At 35.9% G+C, this 24,538-nt stretch overlaps 4 protein-coding genes across 5 annotated transcripts; 1 reads left to right on the forward strand and 3 right to left on the reverse strand.

The window, feature by feature from the left end:
- The first annotated feature begins 6,473 nt into the window (after positions 1-6,473).
- LOC121976413 (nucleoside diphosphate kinase B-like) lies at positions 6,474-7,941 on the forward strand. The gene is made up of 4 exons (XM_042528563.1): positions 6,474-6,630; positions 6,792-6,840; positions 6,942-7,173; positions 7,615-7,941. The coding sequence occupies exons 1-4, from the start codon at positions 6,580-6,582 to the stop codon at positions 7,727-7,729; spliced, it is 447 nt and encodes a 148-aa protein (XP_042384497.1). The 5' UTR covers positions 6,474-6,579; the 3' UTR covers positions 7,730-7,941.
- A 215-nt stretch (positions 7,942-8,156) lies between these two features.
- On the reverse strand, positions 8,157-10,997 carry LOC121976412 (vesicle-associated protein 2-1-like). Its single transcript, XM_042528560.1, has 8 exons — positions 10,739-10,997; positions 10,596-10,666; positions 10,376-10,457; positions 10,191-10,306; positions 9,988-10,119; positions 9,868-9,894; positions 9,333-9,401; positions 8,157-8,599 (listed from the first exon to the last, which is right to left on the reverse strand). Exons 1-8 carry the CDS (start codon positions 10,791-10,793, stop codon positions 8,465-8,467), a joined length of 687 nt encoding a protein of 228 aa, XP_042384494.1. The 5' UTR covers positions 10,794-10,997; the 3' UTR covers positions 8,157-8,464.
- Positions 10,998-13,311: 2,314 nt separating this feature from the next.
- Positions 13,312-17,272, reverse strand: LOC121976414 (50S ribosomal protein L19-1, chloroplastic-like). 2 transcript variants are annotated; one of them, XM_042528565.1, is made up of 5 exons: positions 16,914-17,272; positions 16,746-16,832; positions 16,534-16,667; positions 13,644-13,815; positions 13,312-13,546 (listed from the first exon to the last, which is right to left on the reverse strand). In XM_042528565.1, exons 1-4 carry the CDS (start codon positions 17,229-17,231, stop codon positions 13,707-13,709), a joined length of 648 nt encoding a protein of 215 aa, XP_042384499.1. In that variant the 5' UTR covers positions 17,232-17,272; the 3' UTR covers positions 13,312-13,546; positions 13,644-13,706. The 2 variants fall into 2 exon arrangements, with proteins under 2 accessions (XP_042384499.1, XP_042384498.1); XM_042528564.1 differs by having other exon boundaries at positions 13,312-13,563.
- A 4,329-nt stretch (positions 17,273-21,601) lies between these two features.
- LOC121976415 (transcription factor SRM1-like) lies at positions 21,602-24,035 on the reverse strand. The gene is made up of 5 exons (XM_042528566.1): positions 23,618-24,035; positions 22,422-22,633; positions 22,267-22,320; positions 22,039-22,161; positions 21,602-21,977 (listed from the first exon to the last, which is right to left on the reverse strand). The coding sequence occupies exons 1-5, from the start codon at positions 24,018-24,020 to the stop codon at positions 21,780-21,782; spliced, it is 990 nt and encodes a 329-aa protein (XP_042384500.1). The 5' UTR covers positions 24,021-24,035; the 3' UTR covers positions 21,602-21,779.
- Positions 24,036-24,538: the final 503 nt, after the last annotated feature.

The following is a 24,538-nucleotide window of genomic DNA, read 5'->3' on the forward strand; positions in this document are numbered from 1 at the left end:
CTTTGGATTGAGGCCGCTCAGCACAAGTTTTCCATCAAAATTCAGCCTTGGCTCATATCCCAATAGAGAATCAAACTGTGGTCTTTTGTGTGAATCTGGAATGCTTTTATCGTGTGGGCTAGCCTGGGGGCCAATATTTTTATTTTTTTATTTTTTGTAATCAAGGTATCCAACTCTTTAAACTGACTAATCCTAGAGGTGACTAACCTAGCCTCAGTGGATGTTTCCCGTCAATCATCAGCTTAGGTTTGTCATCCCACTGAAGAGAAATCCCTGCAGTGCACCACATTTAAGATTTAAACCTTAGATACCTAGTTAACCTTTTGGTGGACCTAACCATTGCAACGTAGCTCCAAGGGGCTACCATCACACACACACACATACACACACACACCATGTATTCAGCCTTTTGAGGCAACTAATCTTGATGATGACTAGCTCGGCCTATGCTATTAGGTAAATCTGGAAGTGCTCATAATAGGCAACACAGTAGCCCAACATCTTAGATTTATCATCCCATTGGAGAAAAATATCTTGCAATGTGTCGTAGTTGAGACTTGAACCATGAATGCTTAGGAAACTACATGTACACAATGGCGTTGCCAAGATCTTCAACTGCCCTGGGCTAAATTACAAGAGGCGAATCCACTCACCATTAATTATATTATTGTTGGAGAACACAAGAAGTCAGTCACTTGTGCCCGAGAATAATGCCGACAGTGAAAGTGGAAATTAGCAGTCAGCATTTGGAGGGTGAATTGGGCTTAATATATTAAACCTAAATCCTAAACCCTAAAAATTGTTGGATTACACTAGGTATTAACCTAAAAATGCTGAGTTGGAGACCAATGCAACCTAGCACTTGCTACACAAGTGCATGTGTAGCTTGTAGATGCACCATCACCCTAAGACGCCATGATGATAATTATTTTTTTGTAATCTAAGTATTCAACTCTTTGAACTGATTAATAATAGGGGTGACCGGTCTGGTCCCAAGGAAGTTTTTCACCGTCCATGGGAAGCACTTGTGGAGGCCCATCCAAATGGTCAATGTTCTTAGAGTTGTCATACCATTAGAGGAAAATCCCTATAGTTTGTGGCAGTTGGGATTCGACCCTTAGATGTTTGGTTAATCGCTTAGATAACGTAATCGTTGCTTCATAGCTCTGGGGTCACCATGATGATAATATATATATATATATTATTAATTGACACCAAGTATCCAACTTACGTTGACTAATCATGGGGTGACCAGCCCTAACCCCACAGAAGTTTCCCACTGGCCACTAAGAAAAATCAGGAAGCGCTCGCAACGGGTGACTCATCAGCCTAGTGTTCTTAGGTCAACCGCCCATTAAAGGAAATTTATCCATTAATTCATTGAAATTGGGACTCGATCCTTAAATACCTGGGAAACTAAGAAGGTGCCTTGTTGCTGCACATTGCTCGGGGACCACCATGATGATAATATTGATGCAAAAATATGATAACGCTCATGCCAAGCGCCTCTCATCGTCAGCCCCATGGTGAAATGAAGGGAGGTAAATAAGGTACTAAGCGACCCCCTAAGTGGGAGGGTTATTTGTCAAAGTCACGACTCAAAGCCCATTGATACAAGTTTACCACTTGAGTACCAACTTAACTACACCCTCGAAGCACCATGATGATAATATTACGGCAAAGGTGATAACCCTCGTCCTGAAGGCCCCTCCAGGACTGGCCCATATGATCTGGAAGGGAGGTAAATTACGGGAGGCTTTGCCTAGCACAGTGACCCTTTGCATGGGGATTAGGTGGCCCGCGATGCATTTCACATACACTAGGAATCGACCTCATGACCTATTGCAACAACATCACATGAAAGTATTGTTGGTGCAGTTAGTACTAATGATTAAACTCAGATTTTGATAAATGACAAATAGATTAAAGTTAGATGTTGTGTTTTCTAATTCGTTTTACTAGGTGTGCAGAATTAAAAAAACTTGATGGGACCTGACACCAGACTAAAATCTAGTTAGGTTGATAACTGACACGGGAAGACCAGATATACTGATATCTAATAGAAATTCTAGTTGGATCAGTGGGATCTGACAACTAACTAAAGTCTAGCTAGATGAGGTATCTAATAGGAAAACCTGGTGGGTCAAGAGTCGAATAAGTTGACAAATGGTAAGTGAGGTAAGCACTGGAGGTGAGTGATCCAGTGAAGATGAGCTCTAGTGGGGCTATAGGCATTGGTCCAACTTAGATATATTTTGAAAGTATAGTTGAGATCATGACTAGATCTTGGTTTTAGTGTGACAGGATCTAAGTCATAGATTGATCTTGTTTTTAACGTGCTAATTCTATTTTGTAGACTATTTTTTGTTGTTTGGACTAACGTGTCATGTAGGAAATTGAAGCTGCAAGTTGGTTGAAAAAAGGATTTCCAAGCACCCCAGAAGAGTCCAACTATCCCAGAAGGGGTCCAGGCACCCAAAGTTCTGAACGCCCGAAGTGGGTTCAGGTGCCTGAATTGGGCCAAATCTAGAAACACGTTCAGTTGAGTTGATGCACTTTAACTGGTCAACACATGTCAGCATCCAAACGCTCAAGAGTGGATAGAGGCTACCAGATAGAGTTTCGCTAAAGTGAAGTCACGTCAGCGATCCAGGCGTTCGGAGTTGGTTAGGTGCCCGGAGGTGGATAATTCAACGACATAGTAGGATCGGATAGGCCTCAGTTCAGGCGCCCGGGGTGGGCCCAACACTTGGAAATGACTATAAAAGGACTCTCGAATAGCATCCTTAGTACAACATTTGCTCCAACTTTTTTACTCACGTGCTGCTCCAAGAAGATCTTTACGACACCGAAAAGCTGCTTCGACAACAAACGCTCAAGCTACTGCTCTTCTTGTTGTTGGTATATTTTACTTATTTGATTTGTATTTAAAATTTATATAATTATTCAAGCTTATAATGAATTGTCCAACGAAAGCACTCACTAAGTGCAGATCTTGAAGTAGGAGTCATAAAACGCTTCTAACTAAGTAAAACCAACTTGTGTTAGTATTTGCTTTTCTCTCTTTATTTTTCGCTATGTATTCTTTGTTTTTACGAAAAAGTGAAAAAAAAACAACTAGCGTTATTCTCCCTCCTCTAGCGCTTTATGATTCTATAAGTACCAACTGTGCTAGCCTGTGGGGGCAACCAATCAGGGACAGAGACATGAATTTCATATCGAGGGGGCGAAATGTATGTGTTTATGTTGAGGGGAGGTGACCATGTCGTTGCCTCCTATTCGCCTCTCTTTCACCCTCTATACGTATACTTCATACATTTCTTATACTTAAAAATTAAAGGGGGGCCATCACCCCCCACCCCCCTGGCTCCGTCTCTGGCAACCGTGATGATAATATTGTAGCAAAAGATGATAACCCTTATCCTAGGGCCTTTTTAGGGTTGCCCATACAATTTGGAAGGAGGTAAATCACGGTGACTTTGCCTAACATAGTTACTCTTTGCATGGCGGTCAGTTAATCTGTGATACATTTCACATATGCTGGGAATCGACCCCATGACCTATTATAGCAACACTTCACATTGCCACAATGTTGGTCCCAGTGTGGTTGCCAAGAGGGGGTTGAATTGCCCTGAAATAAGAGAAAAAAAATCTCTTGCTTTTGAACTAGCAAGGATAGACAATTAATTAAATAGAAATATAATGCATAATATAATAGCAAGCGGCAAGAACGATTTACTTGGTTAAAACCTAGGAGATTGTTAATTCAAAACTTTGAAATCTTCACTAAAAATCTCCTTTTGGCGGAGTAGCTAGTCTCTTACAACAATTAAGTATAGAAAATAAAAAGAAGTGAACAATAGAAGCAAGTGTTTCATTTTCGAGTTTTCTATTGAAATGAAAATGACCAAAGCTCTATTTATAGTCTGCTAGTCAAAAATGTCCGTTGGTTGACGTGACATCTCCAGGCACTTGGAGTGGGTCTGAGTGCCCCCCCCCCAGGTGCATTCTATCTTCTTTGCAATGACTCTTCAACGACTTCAGGAAAAAAATTTATCCTCGCCCGGGTGCCTGGACTAGTAGGGGCTCCTAGAGTGTTACTGACGTGGGCTCTAATAGATATTTGTAGCAACACCTTGAAGAGGAGGTGCTTGTTTAATACCAGGCTGGTCCAAGCGCCCGAACTTGGTCGGGGCACCTAGACTTGGTTTAGGCGCTAGGACAAAGTCAACATAGAGTTGACTTTTTCCAGCTACTGCTCCGGTTGCTTGGGTGATTCTCCGGTCATCCATAGTTGAGCTCACCCAAACCCAACTCCGACCTTCTTTCCTCGAGCAATCTTGTGCTCCGACTTCTCGTTCCTCGGAAGCGTCGCGCGCGTCCTTCTCGTTCCACTAGCGTACTCTTCCATAAATTTTCGTCCATCAGATGCACCAATCCTGTCGACTTGTTTCCCGTACCACCATAGAGTCCACTGCATCTTCCAATTGACTTCTTGTGTTCCTATATCCCTGCACACTTAAACACAAAGTATCAAAAACATAAAGCTTAATTTAATCTGATTGATCACATCAAAACTCACTCAGGATACTTATAGTACCAACTGCGACATTCCGTAGGAGCTAACCATGATGATAATATTAGACTAAAAGGTGATATCACTCACCCTAAGTGCCCCAGTATCGTCAGCCTTATGACAAAATAGAAGTATATCATGGGGCATTTTGCTCTAACACAATGGCCTTTGCATGAGGGAGGTCAGACGCCCAACGAGGTATTTAACACCTGATAAAAATTGACCCCAAGAGCTATTGGAGTAAATACCCATGCAGATATCAACTGCGTCAGTGGCCAACTATGATGTTAATATTAGAGGAAAAGATGATATCACTCACCCCAAACGACTAGTATTCCCACGGTAAAAAATTATAAACCATAATGGTAATATTGTAGTAAAAAGTGATTATATTCACCTAGACGTCACTCACAGCTTGTGCCTAGGTTATATAAAGAAGATAAATCATGGTGTCAACTTATAACCGACCGCCAAATTGACTAGAAAGAGAGAAGAATTTTTTTCTTCGAGGACATACTCTCATTGAAAAATTAAGCTGTTGTTCAACCATAATAAATTTTTTTAGTTGACATTAAATATCCAAATTTTTACCTTGATTAGTCCTAGTGATGCTTAGAAAGGAAGGAGAGAGGAGGTGACATATTATTTGTTTACTCCTATTAATGGTCAAGAATGGACCATTCCAGTTTTTTCTATTTTTGTTTCTATTTGATTTGAAATAAAAAAAATTGGATCATTTAGTTATTCATTAAGTGGTAATAATTAAATAATACAAAATAATTAAGAGATATATTTGAAAATTTGGGGAAGGATGAAGAGTTTAAAAGTTAATCTAACCATAATAATGTGGAATTTTCTTTAAAAAAATTAACTTATATTTCTTAATTTAATTTATCTATTCAGTTTATGCAATATTATTTGCACCATGCACAGGTATTCAGTTTGGCCTACACAAATTGTAAAATTCAGCGAGTAAATCCGTGAAAAAAAATTTGGTTGTGTGAATTCAGCGCCTCGAATCTATGTTTTTCAAATTTTTTAATTTTTAAAAATAAAAAATCCTTTAATATATATATATATATATACAGAAATGATATGCTGCGGACCAAAGCCATGCGGACCGTTGCGGACATGCTTCCTGATCGATCAGGAGGTTCCCTGATCGGTCTGGTGACCGATCAGGGAACCGATGCCTTCCTGATCGGTCACCAGACCGATCAGGAGGTTCCCTGATCGGTCTAGTGACCGATCAGGAAGGCAAGTCCGCAGCGGTTTGCACGATTTTGGTCCGCAGCAGATCATTTCTGTATATATATATATATATATACAGAAATGATCTGCTGCGGACCAAAGCCATGCGGACCGTTGCGGACATGCTTCCTGATCGGTCACCAGACCGATCAGGAGGTTTCCTGATCGGTCTAGTGACCGATCAGGAAGACAAGTCCGCAATGATTTGCACGATTTTAATCTGCAGCAGATCATTTTTGTATATATATATATATATAATTTCTATGAACATTTAAAATTTTTTATCTTAAATACTATAAAAAAATCTTATTCTAAAATCTTAAATCCTAAATATATATAACATATAAAATTTTTAATTTTAAATATTATAATCTACAAAGAAAATATGAGCCCAGAAATAAAAAATTTTATTAGTTCAAATCTATTATAATCCAATTCTTAAATCTTATAATTTTAAATCTTAAATCCATCTAATATACCTTAAAATAAATTAAAAAAAAATTACTGAGATGAATATGATTTCATGCCCCTTTTTTTTTTTATATATATATATATATATATATAAACAATTGATAAGTGTTAGTAATTTTCATTTAAGAAGAGGGTGCTGTGGTAAATTGCTCAAATCCTAATTTTGATTAGGGTTTCCGGATGAGTTCCATTCCCACTCTATAAAAGCTCTGGTTTTTGTCATCTCTCATCCTCCTCTTTTCACGGCGTCGGCGGGCGACAGAAAGTAAGCGAGTTCAGAGATGGAGCTGACCTTCATCATGATCAAGCCCGACGGCGTCCAACGCGGCTTGGTATGTTAAATTCACCCTTCCCTTTGCGTTATCTTTTTTTCGCTTGATTTTCCCTTTTCTCCATTGTTTTATCGTGTATTTTTTTTTCCGGGCATGTGTTATTGGATTCGCCAAGCCCCAATTTTTAATCGATTTTTGTTTGCTCTCCGTTTGCCCATCAGATTGGAGAAATCATTAGCAGGTTTGAGAAAAAGGGATTCTACTTGAAAGGTAAAAGAAAGAAAAACATATATATAAACTACGATCCTTTATATTTTATATTGTAGAGAAGAAAGCTGAAATTTTTATGGGTAATTTTGTGGCTTAATCAGGGTTGAAGCAGGTGAGCGTGGAACGCTCCTTTGCGGAGATGCACTACGCTGACCTCTCTGCTAAGCCCTTCTTTGGTTCCCTGGTGGAGTACATCATCTCTGGTCCAGTGGTAGCCATGGTGTGGGAGGGAAAGAATGTTGTGGTTACTGGACGCAAGATCATTGGGGCAACCAACCCAGCTGAATCTGCCCCCGGAACCATCCGTGGGGACTATGCAATTGACATCGGCAGGTGATGATTTCTTTCCCAACTGTCTTGTTTTTTTCTTCTTCTTCTCGATATGAATCCTGACAGAGGTTTGTTACGTAATAACGATACGTCACTACAACTATCATCTCTGTAAATATGATCAATCGAAGGAATCCCGCACTTGACCTAAAGATACATATGATTAATTGATATGATAATTATTTGAGTATGAAAGTACAATGCAAATGTTAAACTTGGTGGTTCAACTGTAAAGCTATTCTTACGAAAAGATTCGAATGTGCATGTAACCTTTTGCATCACTTTTCTGGCAACTCCAAATGAACTTTCTAAAAGGCCTAAACAAGGTGGTTAATGATTGATGCCACTAGTTTTAGTGTTTTTTTAAAAGTTAAGTTGGCCTTAAGAGAATTATTGTGCAGAATCCGAAAGTTAAGTTGGTCATGATTTCAATTCTACGTGCAGGAATGTGATTCATGGAAGTGACTCTGTCGAGAGTGCGAGGAAAGAGATTGCTCTGTGGTTCCCCGAAGGCATCGCTGGGTGGCAGAGCAACCTCCACCCCTGGATTTACGAGTAGAGAATAGAGATGGAAGGACTTCCTACCTTGTAAGATTCAAGGGCATGACCTGTTTCAGCTTTTCCTAAGAACCCTAGTGTCTTGGTCATTTGAGATTTCATGTTGTGCTTTATGACTGTAGTTGTGGATCCCCACGAACTGCATTATCATCTTCAGTGCTATTTAATGTTTGGTGAATCTATGATACATGGTTAGTTACTGGTTTGGTTAAATCAGGTTCTTTAAAGTCCAACCGAGAAAGCTAAGAAATGGTTTTCTAGTTTTATTTTAAATTAACTGCCATGGATTGCCAATATCGTGCTAGTCAAATTAATTTACATTTTGCATGATAAATAATGTGGATTATAATTTTGTTTTGGCTGAGATTATTGTTTATTTAAATGTCAAATGGATCATGCGTTATCATTTCAGTTAAACTGCATTTACCTCAAACATAATCTGGAATGTTATAGTACAGTCTTAATCAAAATCAAGAAACATGATACACATTCTAAGAACGGAGTAAAATCACAATGTATACAAATTAATGATCCTCTAGGGTTCCTTCTTTCCCACGGGTATAGATCAAGCACACAAGCCACTGAATTGAACAGGAGAATGTCGAAACTAATGAAATTTCAACGCACCTTTTTAGTGCAGCAAACGAGGGAGAAAAGACATGGTTAATGAAACAGAAGAGTGAGGTGGTCGTGGATATAAGCAAACTTGATTAAGCTCTCAAGGTCTGGTAACAGTTCATGAAGTTGGTGATGCAGTGAATAGAAGGTTTAGGATGAACCCAAATGTTATACCGACGAGGCCGGCAAATGCAGCGAACGTCATGGAAAAACCAGCATCAGTTTTGCGACTTCGGCGTTTGTTCAACATTTCCTGAAAACATGAATTGCAAAAAAAAAAAAAAAAAGTTACAAACAACATTTCCTGAAAATATAAATTACCAAAAATGTTGGCAAACAAATACAAAAATATTATGAATCAAAGAGAGAAACCTATAGGAGCCATCAGGAATCAAATTTCTGACTGACATACTAAAAGAAAAGGCAAGACTGAATATAAGGGGAGGCTTATTGGGGAGTTAAAATCTTCTCATTCATGACTGTTAACATATAGTATGTGATATATAATCAAATAATTATGTTATAAATCTAAATTTAATTAAGTGAAAAATAGCAGAAATTACTTTTTATTTGGGGATAATTAGAGTTTAATGGTTCTTGTTGAAGCTAAATTAATTTATTTCGGTGGATTAGTTGTGGTTTATAAGTTGAATCAGTTTGATTGGGTTAGTGCTGAACCTGAACTCATTTAATTTGGGGTTCTACAAGCAGAAATTAGGGTGTTTTGAGATTTAATTCCAGCAGCAACCTTCTTTACAGTTTTGAATTAATCTTTGTCTAGAATCATCTATGCACCTTCTTCAATTGGAGAGAGATATCTAGGGTAAGTGTTTCTCTATTCTTTGATTCTGTTTTAGACAGGCCTAGCTTGGTGAGTAGCAGATTACATCTACTTTCACGAATTCTGAAATCATTTATAAGCTATAGATGAGTAGCAGTATCGGATGTGCTCTGTTAAGTGATAAAAATGAAAGGATATGACGAACCAATTCCCTTTTGAACTGATGATTTTGATGAACAATAAAATCACGTTCTTCCTTCAACTGTTGCAATGCCTGCATTTGAGCATTCAATAGTAGATATATTAGATGAAAATTGAATAAAAGAGACTTACCACAACATTGTGCTATAAATACCCACTTAGATGCCACATGATCTCCCTTTCATTTAATCCTAGCTGATAAACCAGCTGGATCATACATCTTGACAGGGAGCCTTCACACAATTTCCATGTGAGGTACCCATTCAATTTAGTTTTCTCTAGACAAATATACAAGGACATGTTGATCCAAAAATATTCCAAGAAAAAAATTCATGTGCTATTCCAAGATCAACATAGACGTCTCATTCTCAATTTTCATTTATATTTTCATGGAATTCAATAACGTGCAAATAAGGTGACTATATAAGATTTAGTCTCATTAGACGGAATCAAGAATACTAGCTGAGAAACTTGAATTTGTCGATAATTATTGGAGTAGCAAGCCATAAGGACAAGGAACATTGACAAATGTAGCTCACCTCATCAGAACTTGAATTTTTCAACACCTGAGGCATAAAGAAATGAATCATATAACATAAGCAATAAAAGAAAGTACAAGAAAACATTTGAAAACAAACATGGGGACTGGTGAGTTTTACATTAGATGCTCTGCTCTTATAAGAAGTAAGACCAGACTCTTCTTCCAAATTTTCATATCCGTTTTGCGAGGGGGGGTTATAAACAACCCTAAGTTTGAGTTCCTCTATCACCTTTTCACCATCTTTATTGAACTGCATAGATTGAAACTAGATCATATACTCCAAGAACACAACACATTCTTAATGTTAGATTATATACTCACTGTGTCTTTAGGGATTTCATCGATATCGTTAGTTGGGGGAACCTTAGCACTCTGAATGAGGAATTTATCCTTGCATTGCATATCCGGAGGGAGCTCCTTCTGAGCTTGGAGGGTGACTTCAAAAGTAAACATAAATGAGTAAACTTGCCTAATACATTCAATCAAAATACCAATCGCACAGATACCTGTCACGGTACATGAGTCCCAAGGTTGTACCACGCTTGCATTAGGCCGAACAAAATACTTCTTAGGAGACGTCGTTTTCACCTATGCATCGAGCCAAAGAATCAGATCCGATTGCCACAGAGCTCAATGTGAGACAAAATCGAAACCCTTTCCTCCCACATCGAAGATGCAGCACCCGAAAAACTTAAATGGGAAAACTCAGCCAACTGTTTTGAATACCTTGAAGGCGACATGATGCTCCGTGTTGTTGACGACCTTGATATTGCAGGGCGATGGCTTCTCCAACTCAACTATTCATCACGAAATCTGGTATTTAGGGAAACATAAAGGTGAGGAAAAGAAAGTAGAAACTGTTAGCTTACCTTCGAAACTGAGCTCTTCCGGGTAAACGGAGATCATTTGGCCGCCGCCGCGCATCGGTGGATTGGACTTTGGAGGTGTAGCAGAAGAAGAAAGGTGAAATCTCAGTAGGAGGCGGAGGTGGGGATGTAAAGGAAGTCGAAGAAGGTGAGGAATCTCGGTAAGAGACGAGATTAGCAGGAGTAAGGAAGCCGAAGTCTCGGGCGATCAATTTGGGAGGAGGAATGGAATGGCTTGGAGCCCAGTTCAGGGCGACGACGACGGAGTGACATTGGTTTTAATATAAGACACGTTTTTATCGGGCCACTTTTTTTAATCGTAATTTTAAAAATAAAAATGTCCTCGGATATATTTTTTTTTAAAAAAGTAATTTTATTACCTAAGAATTAATAATTAATGCAATTAATTTATTTAGCAGAATAATAATTTAATTATATCACAACACCTTGTTTTTGTCAGCGTGATAATGGTCACAACGATTACAGAATAATAATATAATTATGTCACACCATTTTTTTTTATGCTAATGATTAAGGGCGAAAATGAAAACAAATGTTACAAATCAAGGACGCATTAAAAAAACAAAATAAAAAACATGTCCCTCCAATAATTTTATCCTAAAAATACCCACCCAATACTATTTTAACAACTATCCATAACTACCATGATATATAAAAATTATCCCCTTGGGACGGTCTAGTGGTTAGCACATAAAATATTACCATCATGAGATAAATGATGGCCTTATGTGTTAGTCACTATTCCAAAGGTCAGTAGCCGTCCGTGATTTGTCTCCTCCGTGTTGGCCCTGAGATGAGTTGGCGAGGGACGAGAATATTCGTCTTTTGCCACTATGATATATAAAAATCATCTCGGACTATAGTACTGTTGTAGGATATCTCAATTATCATTCAAATACTCTCAATTCAATCCTTAGCTATAACGTATTTGTAGTAATTTTTTCTCCAAATAAGAGATACAAAATAATCCCTAGGATATAACCGAGTTGATTATCACATGACATAGTTACAAAATTGAGGAAGAGTCGAATTCCAACATAATTGAGGAAGCTCTCTCATATGATGGTTACCTTCGATTTTCTGATTTATCCTCTTTCAATGATGTGGAGTAACCGTGAAGAGACCGTTAAGATGACGAATTTCACTTTTTACAGAATACAATATATAAAAATTACTTGTTAGCTGCTATAATGTATTTAAGGAGAATTTAAAATTTACATTGGGTAGAAATTACTTGCTATAATATGTTTAGGATGACCCTCACAGGTTAATACAATTATATAAAATAAGTTATTGGGTGCTTGACCTCTCCACGTAAATGGTCGTTACGTCAAGACAAATACCTCTATTTATCCCTTGTAAAAAAATGTGAGATCGCTTTAGAGAGGCCACTAAAATCTAATATAATGCTTTAGAGAGGTCATTAAAATCTAATATAATATATTTAAGATGAATTTAAAACTAAGGATCTCTAAATATTATTATATCAAGATAGTATTGACTAACTTAATTAAAATTATTTACATTTATCAAAATTACTTTAAAACTAAGCCATTATGAATTTGTTATATTCCTAAATTCTAAATCAATTCCCTTAAAATAACTTGTCACAATTATTAATTCGTTATATAAATCCTAAACTCATGCTAAAAAACTATTATTTTCAAGATAAAATTACTGATGGGCCCATTTGCCTTTGAATTTTGCCATAATTTAAAAGCCAAAGTGTTACTTTAAAGGAAAGAAGAAACTAACTGAAATCCATTAAACAAATATTAAATTCTAATAAAATTATTTTGAAGGTATAAATCTAACTAAATATCATTAACATAAAAGCATCTCCGACAGTCGTACATCAAGGGAGGTTTTTCCTGGCCACATAAATAATTTTATTTAAAAAACGTAGTGCTCCCAATTTTTATTTGCCGTGTAATCCACAAGGAGCTTGTTGAGAGCCGAAGAGGTAAGAATGTAAATAAATCAAGTCGTTCGCGAATTATTCGAAGCTCGATTCGATAAAAATTTGTTTAAACTCATGTAATAAAACTCGTTAAGATAAATAAATCAAGCTCAATCTTCGTAATATTCGATTCGTTAGCTCATGAACACATTCGTTAAGCTCATTAAACAATTTTTAAATAAAAATAATAATAATTTTAATATTGAATTTATAAATTTTACACTCTACTTATGAAAAATATAAACAAATATATTAAATTTATTTATTAGAATAAAATTATAAATTTTAATAATAATATTATAATTTTCTCTAAATATATAATTTAATTTTTAATAAATATTTAAATTTATGATTTATATTTATTAAACTCATTTAGGCTCGCTAAAAGCTCGTACGCCATGAATATATTCGTTAAATAAAACTCGAACTTGACTCGTTTATAAACGAGTCAAGCTTAAACATTCAAAAATTCGCCTCGGCTCGGCTCGATTACATCCCTAAGAGTGGATGCCCCACGCGCAATACTAACTTTTGGAATTGTAAATTTAAAAGATAAGCCCCCATTTGCCCACTTTAAATATTATACATCAATATATAAATCTAAAAAAGTTTTGATATTATACATTCTTACAAATGTTGCTATTTTTCCAGAAATACCAATAATATCTCAATCACCATCGATTAGATAATAATCAACACCACATTTTTTAATAATGACATGAACTGAGCTGGAAAAAATGAGTTCATCACAACAATGTCTCATCAAGCTCAAGTTTCTCACACATCCATTTGTGCCAAAAAGCCTATGCAATCCAGTGATGCAGCAGCATCTAACGTCACAAAAACTCTAGTTCCAAATCAGAATAAATAAATAAATAATATAATATAATATAAATGTAATATTTGTCTGGGATTACTACTGTTTACCTGGTCCAGAGGCAGATATGAGAATTTGCTGAGTGATGGCAATACAATTTTGCAGGCAATTAGTCACTTGAAGGTTGAGAGCCGAGGAAGCTTGTCCCTCAAGTAGTACAGCCTAGCCCTGCGTACCTTCCTATGGCTTACAACTTTGATCTCCTTAATGTTAGGTGAGTACCTGCAACATGAGCAACAATTAATTCCACTTGTCCGAGTTGCTTCCAAGATATAATTTGAAGAATTCCAAATAAAACACCATTCAGTTTCCTTGATGACCAAGCTAAAGATTATATTGGAGTTATAAGAATAGATTTTAAATATACAGATTGTAAGCCTAGCTAGATTTTTCTAGGGCTCGACCCAACGAGCAGTAAAAGATCCAAGTAACCGATCGCTGACAGTTGGAGGAATGTATGGTTACATGTTGGAGTACAAGTATAATGAAAGTGCGGAAGAGAAATCACAATTCATTAGCATAATGAAAGTGCGGAAGAAACAACTCGAGCATACACATTAATATCTTATTTATCAGAACTATATGTGGTTGGGTAATGGCAAAGTAACAACAATTTTAAAGTATGATATAACAAGAAGTAACTGAAGCGCGGAGCTTTTCTTGATAAGAAAAATTCAGCACTTCAGTTAACATCTTAAGATATTTTAAGCAGCAAATCAAAATGATCAGAGAAGCATTTCTTCATACTACGTGATCAAATGCTATTACTTCCTATTAATCTCACAAACAAAATAATTGGAACTGTTACCCATAAGTTTTTTAGAGAGAGAATCTATGTCAACTATGTTGTGTATGAGATGGTGTTGCTCATGGTGTATTTCTCTCTCATATTTATATATTTGGATTTAGCCTGTAGAGCAAGTTTATTCAGAACCATGCTAAATTGCTTAAGTCGTTGATTCTACAACTATAGAATAAAATTCTGTCAGGTGGCCTGGTGGTGGTCGTGATTCCACAACCTAAACAAGTGAGCTTCGGATCATGTGTGTATAGTTTGAGAGAACGGGCTCTACCAAACAATGGTAATCTCCAACCTAATCAACCAGTGTCAGAGGCACATGAATAAAAGTTACATCTCATTTAACTTGACCAATTCTAAAAAATCACATGTAATGCATGTATTTGCCACGTTAGTTTTTATTAAATTAATCATGGTGTCCATGGTTACAAGATCTATAGAAAAATTAAAACTTCTATTGCGGGAATCATTTTGAAATAAAAAAAGACGACAAAGTGAAATATATTACTGTATTTCCTTAAATTAAATATATTCTTCAATGGAAGAGGATAACAAGTCAAATTACCTTGCGCTTTACTCCTAAACATTAATGCTTATATGGACCAAAGACGGAAAAAGGAAAAAATTAAAATTATCCATTTCTCTTGTTTACTTTTTTTTCGGTAATCAAGGTATTCAGCTCTTCGAACCAACTTACAAAAGTTTCCCACCGACCACTAGGTAAATCAGGAAGCGTTTGTAGAGGCCTATCCAAGCGGCCAATGGCCTTAGAGCATCTACAATGGGGTGTTAAATGGGCATTATAATGCCCATTTAACACCCCCTCTCCATTGTGAGTGGGCATTATAATGCCCACTCACAAGAGAGAGGAGAGAGGGTGTTCAAAGGTTTGAACACCTTTGAACACCCTCTCTCTTAAATTTTTTAATATTTCTTTTTCTTTTTTAAATTATAAAATTTTTAATATTATTTAAAAAACTAATAAAAGGGATGAATAAGTGAATGGTGGGGCCCATAAATAATGAGTGTTAATGTTAAAAGGGATGTGAGTGAAAGAGATATATTGTTATAATGAGTATGTTGCAGTGGGTCCCATACTTTTTGATGAGGTGGTGTATGTTATAACGAATTAGCGTTGCGGATGCTCTTAGAGTTGTCATTAGAAGAAAATTCCCGCAGTGCGGCACCATTGAGATTCAACTCTTTGATGCTTGGTTAACTGCTTGAAGGGCCTAACTGTTGCACCATTACCCCAAGGGCATGTCTCTTGTTTACTTGAAAGGAAGTAGAGAGGATTATTAAAGTGATTATCTGATCACTTATCTAAAGTGTTCAAGATTTTAGGAAATGGGGCAATCCTTATATCTGTGTACCTAATAAAGGCATTAATACATTTCAATTCCTATATTTATTAAACACAAACAGAATGCCATTTTTTATCCAAGTAAAAAAGATGAATGGAAAACAGAGGAAGTCAAATTATTATATTCTTTTCTCATTTTCAATGAATTAATTCCTCCTTGCTTCCTTCCGTCCAAGTAAGCATAGTATATTGCAGCATGAATGCACAAATGAGAGTAGGACGGTATTGAGCCAAGCTGAGCCAAGTTTTGAGGTGTTAAAGCTTGTTTGATAAGATAACCGAGCCAAGCCGAGACTAAAATGAACTAAGCCAAAATGATTGTTCAAATCTGGCTTAGTTTCTTTTTTATAAGCTTGAGTTTGGTTCAAACTTGGTTTGAACTTGATTTGTTTAGATGTTATTGAGTTCTCAATTCAAACTTGTTTGATTGTTTGAAACTTTTATATTTTAAATTTGTCTAGTTAGTTATTGAGCTTGATAATACAAACTTTTTTGTTCATTTTGAAACTCTTTTTTATTTATTTACCATGTTGATAAGAGTTTTATTGATGGACATGATTCAAAAATATTGTTCACAAACATTAATGAGCTGAACACATATGTGTTCAAGCTTGTTCATCTAGTTTAACAAGATATTCAAGCGTGCTCATTTAATTAATTTTGTATGTTTTGAATGAACATAAACAAGCTCTTTCCAAACAGAACACCAAGTTTGTTCATAGACATTCAATCATTTACAGCCCTAAAAGAAAGTGCGAGGCAAAAGCAGAACACTTACACTGGAAAAACAATCTCGACTCCAACACCGGCAATAATCCTCCTGATGCGAATGGTAGTATGAACACCAGCATTTTGCTTGGAAATAACTATTCCCTTGTAGATGGATAAGCGACGTCGATTCTCTGGAACTTCCTGCAGATGTCATCCGCCCACTGAAACTCAATCCCAAACTTGAAATAGAGTTGCGAAATAACAAATAATAAACTTTACCAGTTTAATCTCTACTATGTCCCCAGTCCTGATATCCGGCACAGGCCTCTCCAACACCGAAGCCTCGATAGCTCTCTTGTTCAGAATCTATACCGTCTCAAAGAAAACGAAATCCGAACTCAATCAGGATAATAACAGAAGAGAAAGCGGCAAAATTAGGAACTTTACCCCCATTATATCCCCAAGCTTGACCCTAGGTTTCCTGGACAACTTCTCATCAGCTTCCACCACCTCGGAAACTTCCTCCTCGTCCACATCATCTGTATCGATGTCAGCCAACGCCTCTTCTTCCTCAGAGCTAGCGGCCCTAACGACGACCGCCGCCATTCCCCTGCTCCGGGGGATCGCAACGGATCTATAGGTCCAACGCGGAGCCACCAAGAACGAGGGGAGGGATGAGGAAGATAAGTACAAGCCTGGCGTCGCAGAGCGAAGAGCGGGCGTGGGTAGCGAGGAGAGAGGGCGGAGGAGCGCGGCGGAGGCCATGGAAAAAGAGAGAGAACCTTATCGCGAGGACTGAGACAGAGAAAGGCAGAGCGCCTTACAAGTGAAGTAAAAGATCAAAGCTTCGTTGCGGGCCTACACGGGCCGGTCCTTAATGGGCCGTCAATTAAAGCCTAGCACTCATTGAATTAATAAATCATGGCGTGTCCGGCAGGCTATATGCTGGGCTCATAGTTTATTTCCTTTTACATAATCTAAGGACAGAATATAAGCGACATCTGGAATGAGCGTAATCACTTTTTACTATAATAAATCACAGTGCTATCCTAGGGCTATGGTGCAGTGGAAGGACACCAAATTATCACTCAGGTATCCCCGGTTCAAACCCCAACTATAACGCATTTGTAGGATTTTTCTTTTAAATAGAGTGCACAACCATTGGGTCGCTCATTGCAAGCGCTTCTCAATTTATCTTGGCAGCCAGTAGAAAACTTCTATGGGGTTGGGCTGATTGCCCCAGATTCAGTATTACTTGGTTCATCAATAAATCATAGCGCTAATTTTATTGTACCAATAATGCTATAATTATTGCTATGATAAATTAGCGTTGTGATTTACCTCCTTTCATATAACCTGAAGACAAATTGTGAAGGTCTAGGATGAGCATAATTACCTTTTGCTTTAATAAATTAGTGCTCCACGAGCTGAGGCAGTTATTAAAAAAAAAAAAAATTGGCACTCCCACGTGTTGACGTTCATGCAAGGATGTTATTGTCAATAGGTTTGAGATTGATTTTCAACATCTACGAAATACCCCGTTGACGTCTCAATCCTTCCTTGCAAGTGCTACTATTACTGTGCGAAGTTCCTCATGATTTACTTCCCTTTCATATAATGGGAGGCCACCCTGAATGGTTTGTTGAGACTTTTGGCTATCAATAACTTGGCATTATGGTCGTGGGGCCGTTGATACTAGCCATTTGGACTAAGCAATATGACCTTTTGCTTCAATAACATGACATTCTAGCCCCCCGACAATTACAATTGGTATTTACATGTGACATTGCTATAATATATCATAGGATTGATTCCCAGAATATGTGAAATATATCGTGAGATACTTGACCCTATGCAAAGGGTTATTGTGTTAGATGAATCCCTCATGATTTACTTCCTTTCCATATTGCATTGGACAATCTTGGAAGGACTCAAGTGAGATTTATCACCTTATATTGTAATAACTTGTCTTTCTAGCCCGGCAATAATAGTATAGCAAAAGTATCTTTTTAATTTATCAAACATTTAACAATTGAGTTATAGCTTGGCGAATTAAATTTTTCTTAATAAATAGTTGACTTAAATATATTAAATTGGTTTATTCTAATGAATGGAAAACTTTTATTGAGTTCACCATTCAGAATTAATTGATATAAATTTGATATAAATATAAAAAAAGAATAAAACAAATTAAAATTTTTAACATGTGTCTAAAATTTAAATTTCTAACTACGATACATTGTAAAGATTTTTCATTCGTAGAATGATGAATTTAAAAACTTTGGCAGTTTGGATAAACTTCTATGAATATTTTATAATTTAATATAGTCATAGATAGAAGAAAATTTCATCGGATGGATCGGTTCCAGAATTAATAATGATCACTAATTTAAGTATTATTATGAAAATAAGAAATCATTCAAATATATAAAGTAGAAACAAAATAGAAGATAACAAAAACTACACGTGACTAAGCATTTTTATCGTAATTATTTTATTTATCTTTCCATCATTATATATTTAAAAAATAATCCAATCATTCAGATCTCTCGAACCCAATATGTTTCCAATAGTATTGAGAAAAACGGTCAGAACTAATCTGTCTAGAAGGATGATATATGTCTCGCAGATGCTCATGAGCATCTTAAACTTTTTATATTTAATACTGTAATTTAATTTCTAAATATTAAAAGTAAAATTATAAATGACATATCTATAAATAAAAAAATAATTAAATAAATGAAAAAATTGGAATGTATTATTGCCAACGGTGGTCACTCGGTGAGTGGGATAAATTATTATATACATTAGTCATCACTCATCCGCATTACACATAAATATTTATGATCACATAATTAAATAATATTATTCTATACTAATATAATTTATTCTATGAAAATTTTAATCCAAAAATAAAATAAAAATTAAGTTATTAATTATATCTCAAGTTATATAACGAAAATATTTTATATCACTTGAAAAACTAATGAGATAACCGATGAGATATAGAAATTGATAGATACGACTGTTATTTTTTCAAAGAATCGATGAGATATGAATGAATTGATATGACCGTATTGATATACAAAAAAATTGAAATAGAGATTGATGTGTTTTGATATGGAAAGGATAAGGAGTAAAATTGGAAAAGGAGAGGGAAGATGAGAACCATGAATAATTGATGAAGATTGAGATAGTGAAAATAAGCGATCTAAATAATAGAAATTAAATTATACGAATGTCACGTGAAAAGAATAAAAAGTTAAAATTATTAATAAATTTGAAAATAAAATTATTTTTAATATGAAAAATAATATTAACTAACTTAATTTTAGACTTCCTCAAATTAATTAAATTAATTGAGAGTTGATATTTTTAAGTTTCATATTTTAAATAGTAAGATATATCAATTTTTTTTAAAAAAAAACTCATTTTGTCTCCCTTATTGATTTATATTATGTCTTTTCAAAATATTCAAATATTATTTCAAAATATTAAATAAATTCTATAGGGAAGAAAACAGAGCAGTGAAGATAAAATTCAAAGACACTTCATAAATGTTCAAAAGTTAAAACAAAGAAAATTATCAATCAGGATCCTTTTCTTTAATAAAAGACAAAAGTCCAAAGATGCGTGTTTTTTTTTGTTTGAAATCATGGAGATGAGAATTTTTTTTTTAAAAAAAAAGCATAAGCTCTGTACAATTACCTAACTATTCTTCATTAATATAGTAATAATTTATTCACATTATTATTAATCTTTTATATCTAAACCGGCACGTTATATAAGCTAAGAACTACTAGATAGTTATAGCAATTGAGACTTTATAATTACTATAATTGAGTTGTCATATAATTATAGCAACTATATTTTCGTAGTTATTATAATATGAAAGAAAATTTGAAGATTAAAATTATTCGAAGGCTCCAATTTAAATGACAGTTTTTAGTTTGAAACCTAGTAGTTTCGGATTCTACTTGTAATTAGTTATAGATCTTTGAACGAGTTTCAATTTCATATATCTGAGTTAAAAATTATGTCATCTTAAAATTTAAGTTTTAATATTTACGTTGTAGTAACTATGAAACTGTAACTGTTACAACTATGTAGTAATTATGAAATCATAACTATTATAATTGCATGATAGCTTAGTTATAGCAACTATGAAACCGTAATTGTTACAACATGAATATTAAACCACAAACTAATTATAGTAGCTATAAAATCATAGCTACTACAACTATGTGATAGCTCAATTATAACACTTACGAAATTAAAATTGTTTCAACATAAATGTTAAATCATATACTTGAGAAATTATAACTTTTGATTTAAATTAAAACATGAGACGTATAATATATCAAATCAAATTTCATTTGTATACCTAAAGAAAATACTATTTAAATATGTTCAGAAAGCTTCCTAATGTCCTAAAAATTTTTTCCCCATTTTGTTGTAATTACTAAACTGCAACTGCAAATACCAATTTAGATGGGAGAAACAAAGAGAATTAAAAATGTGAATAAATTGTAAATGATGGAATGAGCACCCTTTTATATAAGATTAAAGATTAACATAAAATATCCCTTGATGATTAGGTAAAATAGAAAGTCACTTTTGCCTTTTAATAAATATGTGGTATGTGTGTATGGTGGTAAAGGAAAATATGTTCATCCTCAGTATTTCTGTTAATTCATCCCAGATCAAAAGAGATAAATTACGAACGATTATTGAAATAATAATTAACACACAAAGAAGATATTTATCTCGATTTTATTAAAAATATATATATATACATTAACACCATTAAAAAAAGTCAACAGAAGAAGAAGGCCCTCTTCACACAAGGCTGCAAGACCAACAAACAATCCCATTCCCACAAGCCACCTTGTCAGCCATACATGTTGCTGTCTTAGAGTAAAGAAACGACAGAGCAGTAGTTGGCCTCTCACACTGCCACACAGCAGCTCCATCACCATTCCATCCTTTTCCATATTATCTCACTCGTATCCGGCACCGGCAGCCAAGAGCCACAGAAACTTTCAACCAAAATGTTAAACGACAAACAAAGAGACACCTGTGTAGACTAGATACTGTCCCACAACTGCAATTATCGTAGCGATGTTCCACGAGGAGAAAGAAAAAGCAACTACTCATCCTTTTCTAATATGATGGAGGAATACCAAAGTAAATTACAACTCCATTTATTGTAGAAGAAAGAGAGAAATGCCACTTCCAATTATTGCAGAGTTATATAGCAGATGTATCAATGTACCAGAAATAAAACAGGGCGAACAAGTAGATAATAACTCATTAGACGACTCTTATCGCACCAGCAGCACTCTGAGCAGGTACTTTAGAGAGGTCATGAGGCAGAGGGGGTGCAATTCTGAGCTCCAAATCAGTGGCCCCTGTTGGGATGATCGATGAAGATTGAATTTGAACCGTCGGGTAGGACAAAGACAATTCGATGAGATGTGGAGACATTTGAGTTGGTATGTCGACAACAACCTGCTCATAACAAAAATTTGTAAAGAGAACAGGAAGATTGCGAATTTGTAAAGTGTAGTACCGTGGGACTAGGATTAGGGAGATTGGTCATGCCACTTTGATTTGTAACATTTTGAAAGTCTGAAGAAGTCCCTCCTCCGGCTATAGAAGTCGAGCCAATTAACCAGTTATTTGAGAAACTTACCTAGAAATCATGAACAACAATTGGAACAGTTAGATGACATATGGAGAGAATGGTTGCTCCGTTGTGCAAGGAATATGTTTGATTCAAAAAGAACAATAATACTACAGAGTTATTGTCCAGGCTGAGATGACTATCTTGAACTTCATTAGTGACAAGAACCTGGAAACATCAGTCATGAATCAGGAAATTAGTGGATCGATTGCAGGTGAGTACTGCTTTCTCAATTGAAATTCAACACAGAAGGGAGTTCTTAAGTTTACTTTATCATTGACCACAACATCAAAGAGGCTGCATCGGCGCTTCTTTTTTCCAGGATTACTCTGCCTGATGAAATACTTCTGAGCATGGCTAGCAACTTGGGTTGGAGTTCTAGTCGTGACGAATTTTCTAGAAATCCCTCTCCAATCTCCCTTCCCAAGTGTTTGGAGTCCAATCAGGAAGGTTCTGTGCTCCTCCTCTGTCCAAGGGATCCCTGTGAAAGGACAGAGCTCATTCTTAGATGTACAAAAGAAACACAGTACAAATACAGGTGCTGAAACCACCAACTTCAATTAAATCTGCACCGCCAATGAAAATTTAAGAGATTAAATCTGATATACCAGAGTGTTTCAGTCATTAATATTTTGATAGAAAGGACATTTAGAAAAGAATAATATGCATAAAAAATGTTATCTTTCACCCAAGAGACAAAATTGATCAGGAAAAGCAACCAAGGGTACTCTTTTTATTATTTGTGTTGATCCACCCTGGTAATTGGGACAAACACAGCTTGATTGATGATGTTTATGATGAGGATCCACCATCGTCTTAGACTATAAACCAAGAAGGTACCAACCATTGAGAGGATCATCTGTTGGTTAACAGTTTAAACATACAAGTAAAAAGGAATACCAAGTCCATGGTTTCAGTATTAGTTTGAGATGAGACATTGAAATGGGAATCAGAGCGCTTCACAATCTGGTCGATTGTTCAGATTCAGGTGAAAACAAAATAGCAATAAACAGTCAGGAATATTCTGGATATTGCATGTATCTAAATTTTCAAAAAGTGTGATTATTGCATTGGAAAAAGAAAAGGTTCCCAAAAAAGTCAGTGCAGAGAAGGCGATAAGCAATTTCAGATAATACTCTACCAACCTAATCCTGTGACAACTGACAAAGAATAAAAAAAAAAAAAAAATCAACAGGGAGCACAACTAAGAGATTATTGTGCCTAATCTCTTCCCGTTAGAATATGAACAAGAATAACGAATTAGCTAATTTAATTCACCTCCACAAAAATATAATCAAATCAATAAGGAATCACAAAGCTCAAGAGATTCATCAGATATATCCACAAAATATAATATCAGCAAAGTAGATCAAAATGTGACTTTTGAGCGATAAATCGAGAATACTGGGCTTATGCTTTATTATTATTTTTTTTTTGAAAAAAAAGAGAGATCATTTCCACGAACCCCTCTTTCTCTCGTGGCTTTTCTTCGTCAACCCGCTCGGGGATGGGAGGAGGCCGCCGTCGGAGTGGTACCCATGATCGACGAGGACACGATTGGCGGCCGATGCAGTGGCGGTGCACGAAACCAGGTTGCCCATGCTGGAGCTTTTCCTCATCATGTCCTCCTCCATCTCCTCCTCCTCCTCCTCCTCCTCACCCATACCTTCCCCTTCTCCTCCGAGAATCCTGACGCCGAATAACTTCAAGACCTTCTCGCCTCGCCCTCGTAACTCATCTTGCGCCTCCATGGAGGAGGCCTCCAAGCGCGCTCGTCTCCCCTCGTTCCTCTCGCGTTTCGTTTGGCAGGCGAGCGCATCGGAGGAGCAGGGGATCGTTTTATCTATGAGAGTCGCTGTTGGTGCCATCCTTCTAAGCCGTCCATCAAGATTGCGCACGAATCACGTGATTCCCCGACGAGACCAGGAAGGATCTAAAACGGAATCTGAGCGATTTCGCGGAAATGCCTGCGACTTTTCTACTTAATTACCCCGATGACACTTGTTTGTTTGCTAAACCGGCCGGTCGGGAATGTGAACCAACAACCCATTGAAAAGGATTGGTTTCCGATAAATATGCAGGGCTTGGCCCATAGGAAAATTTATTTTGATAGCAATTTTTAGGTCGGATTGATCACGTTTAACATTAATCGATTTAAAAGTTAGTTATTTAGATTATCAAAATAAAATTTAAAAGTTGACTTTACTTTTCATCCTAAAATATATTTAGAATTAATTCTTTTAATAATATTTTAATATTTTTAGAGAAATTAAAATAAACAAGGGAGAATATCATTGGATCCTTTAAATCCATATAACCTGAAATGGATCTAATCATATCATTAGTAAGTTTTGATAGAAATCCACTAGTAGACTTAGATGTCTTT

This window comes from Zingiber officinale, chromosome 4B (assembly GCF_018446385.1).
Source record: "Zingiber officinale cultivar Zhangliang chromosome 4B, Zo_v1.1, whole genome shotgun sequence".
In the NCBI taxonomy this organism is placed as follows: Eukaryota; Viridiplantae; Streptophyta; class Magnoliopsida; order Zingiberales; family Zingiberaceae; genus Zingiber; species Zingiber officinale.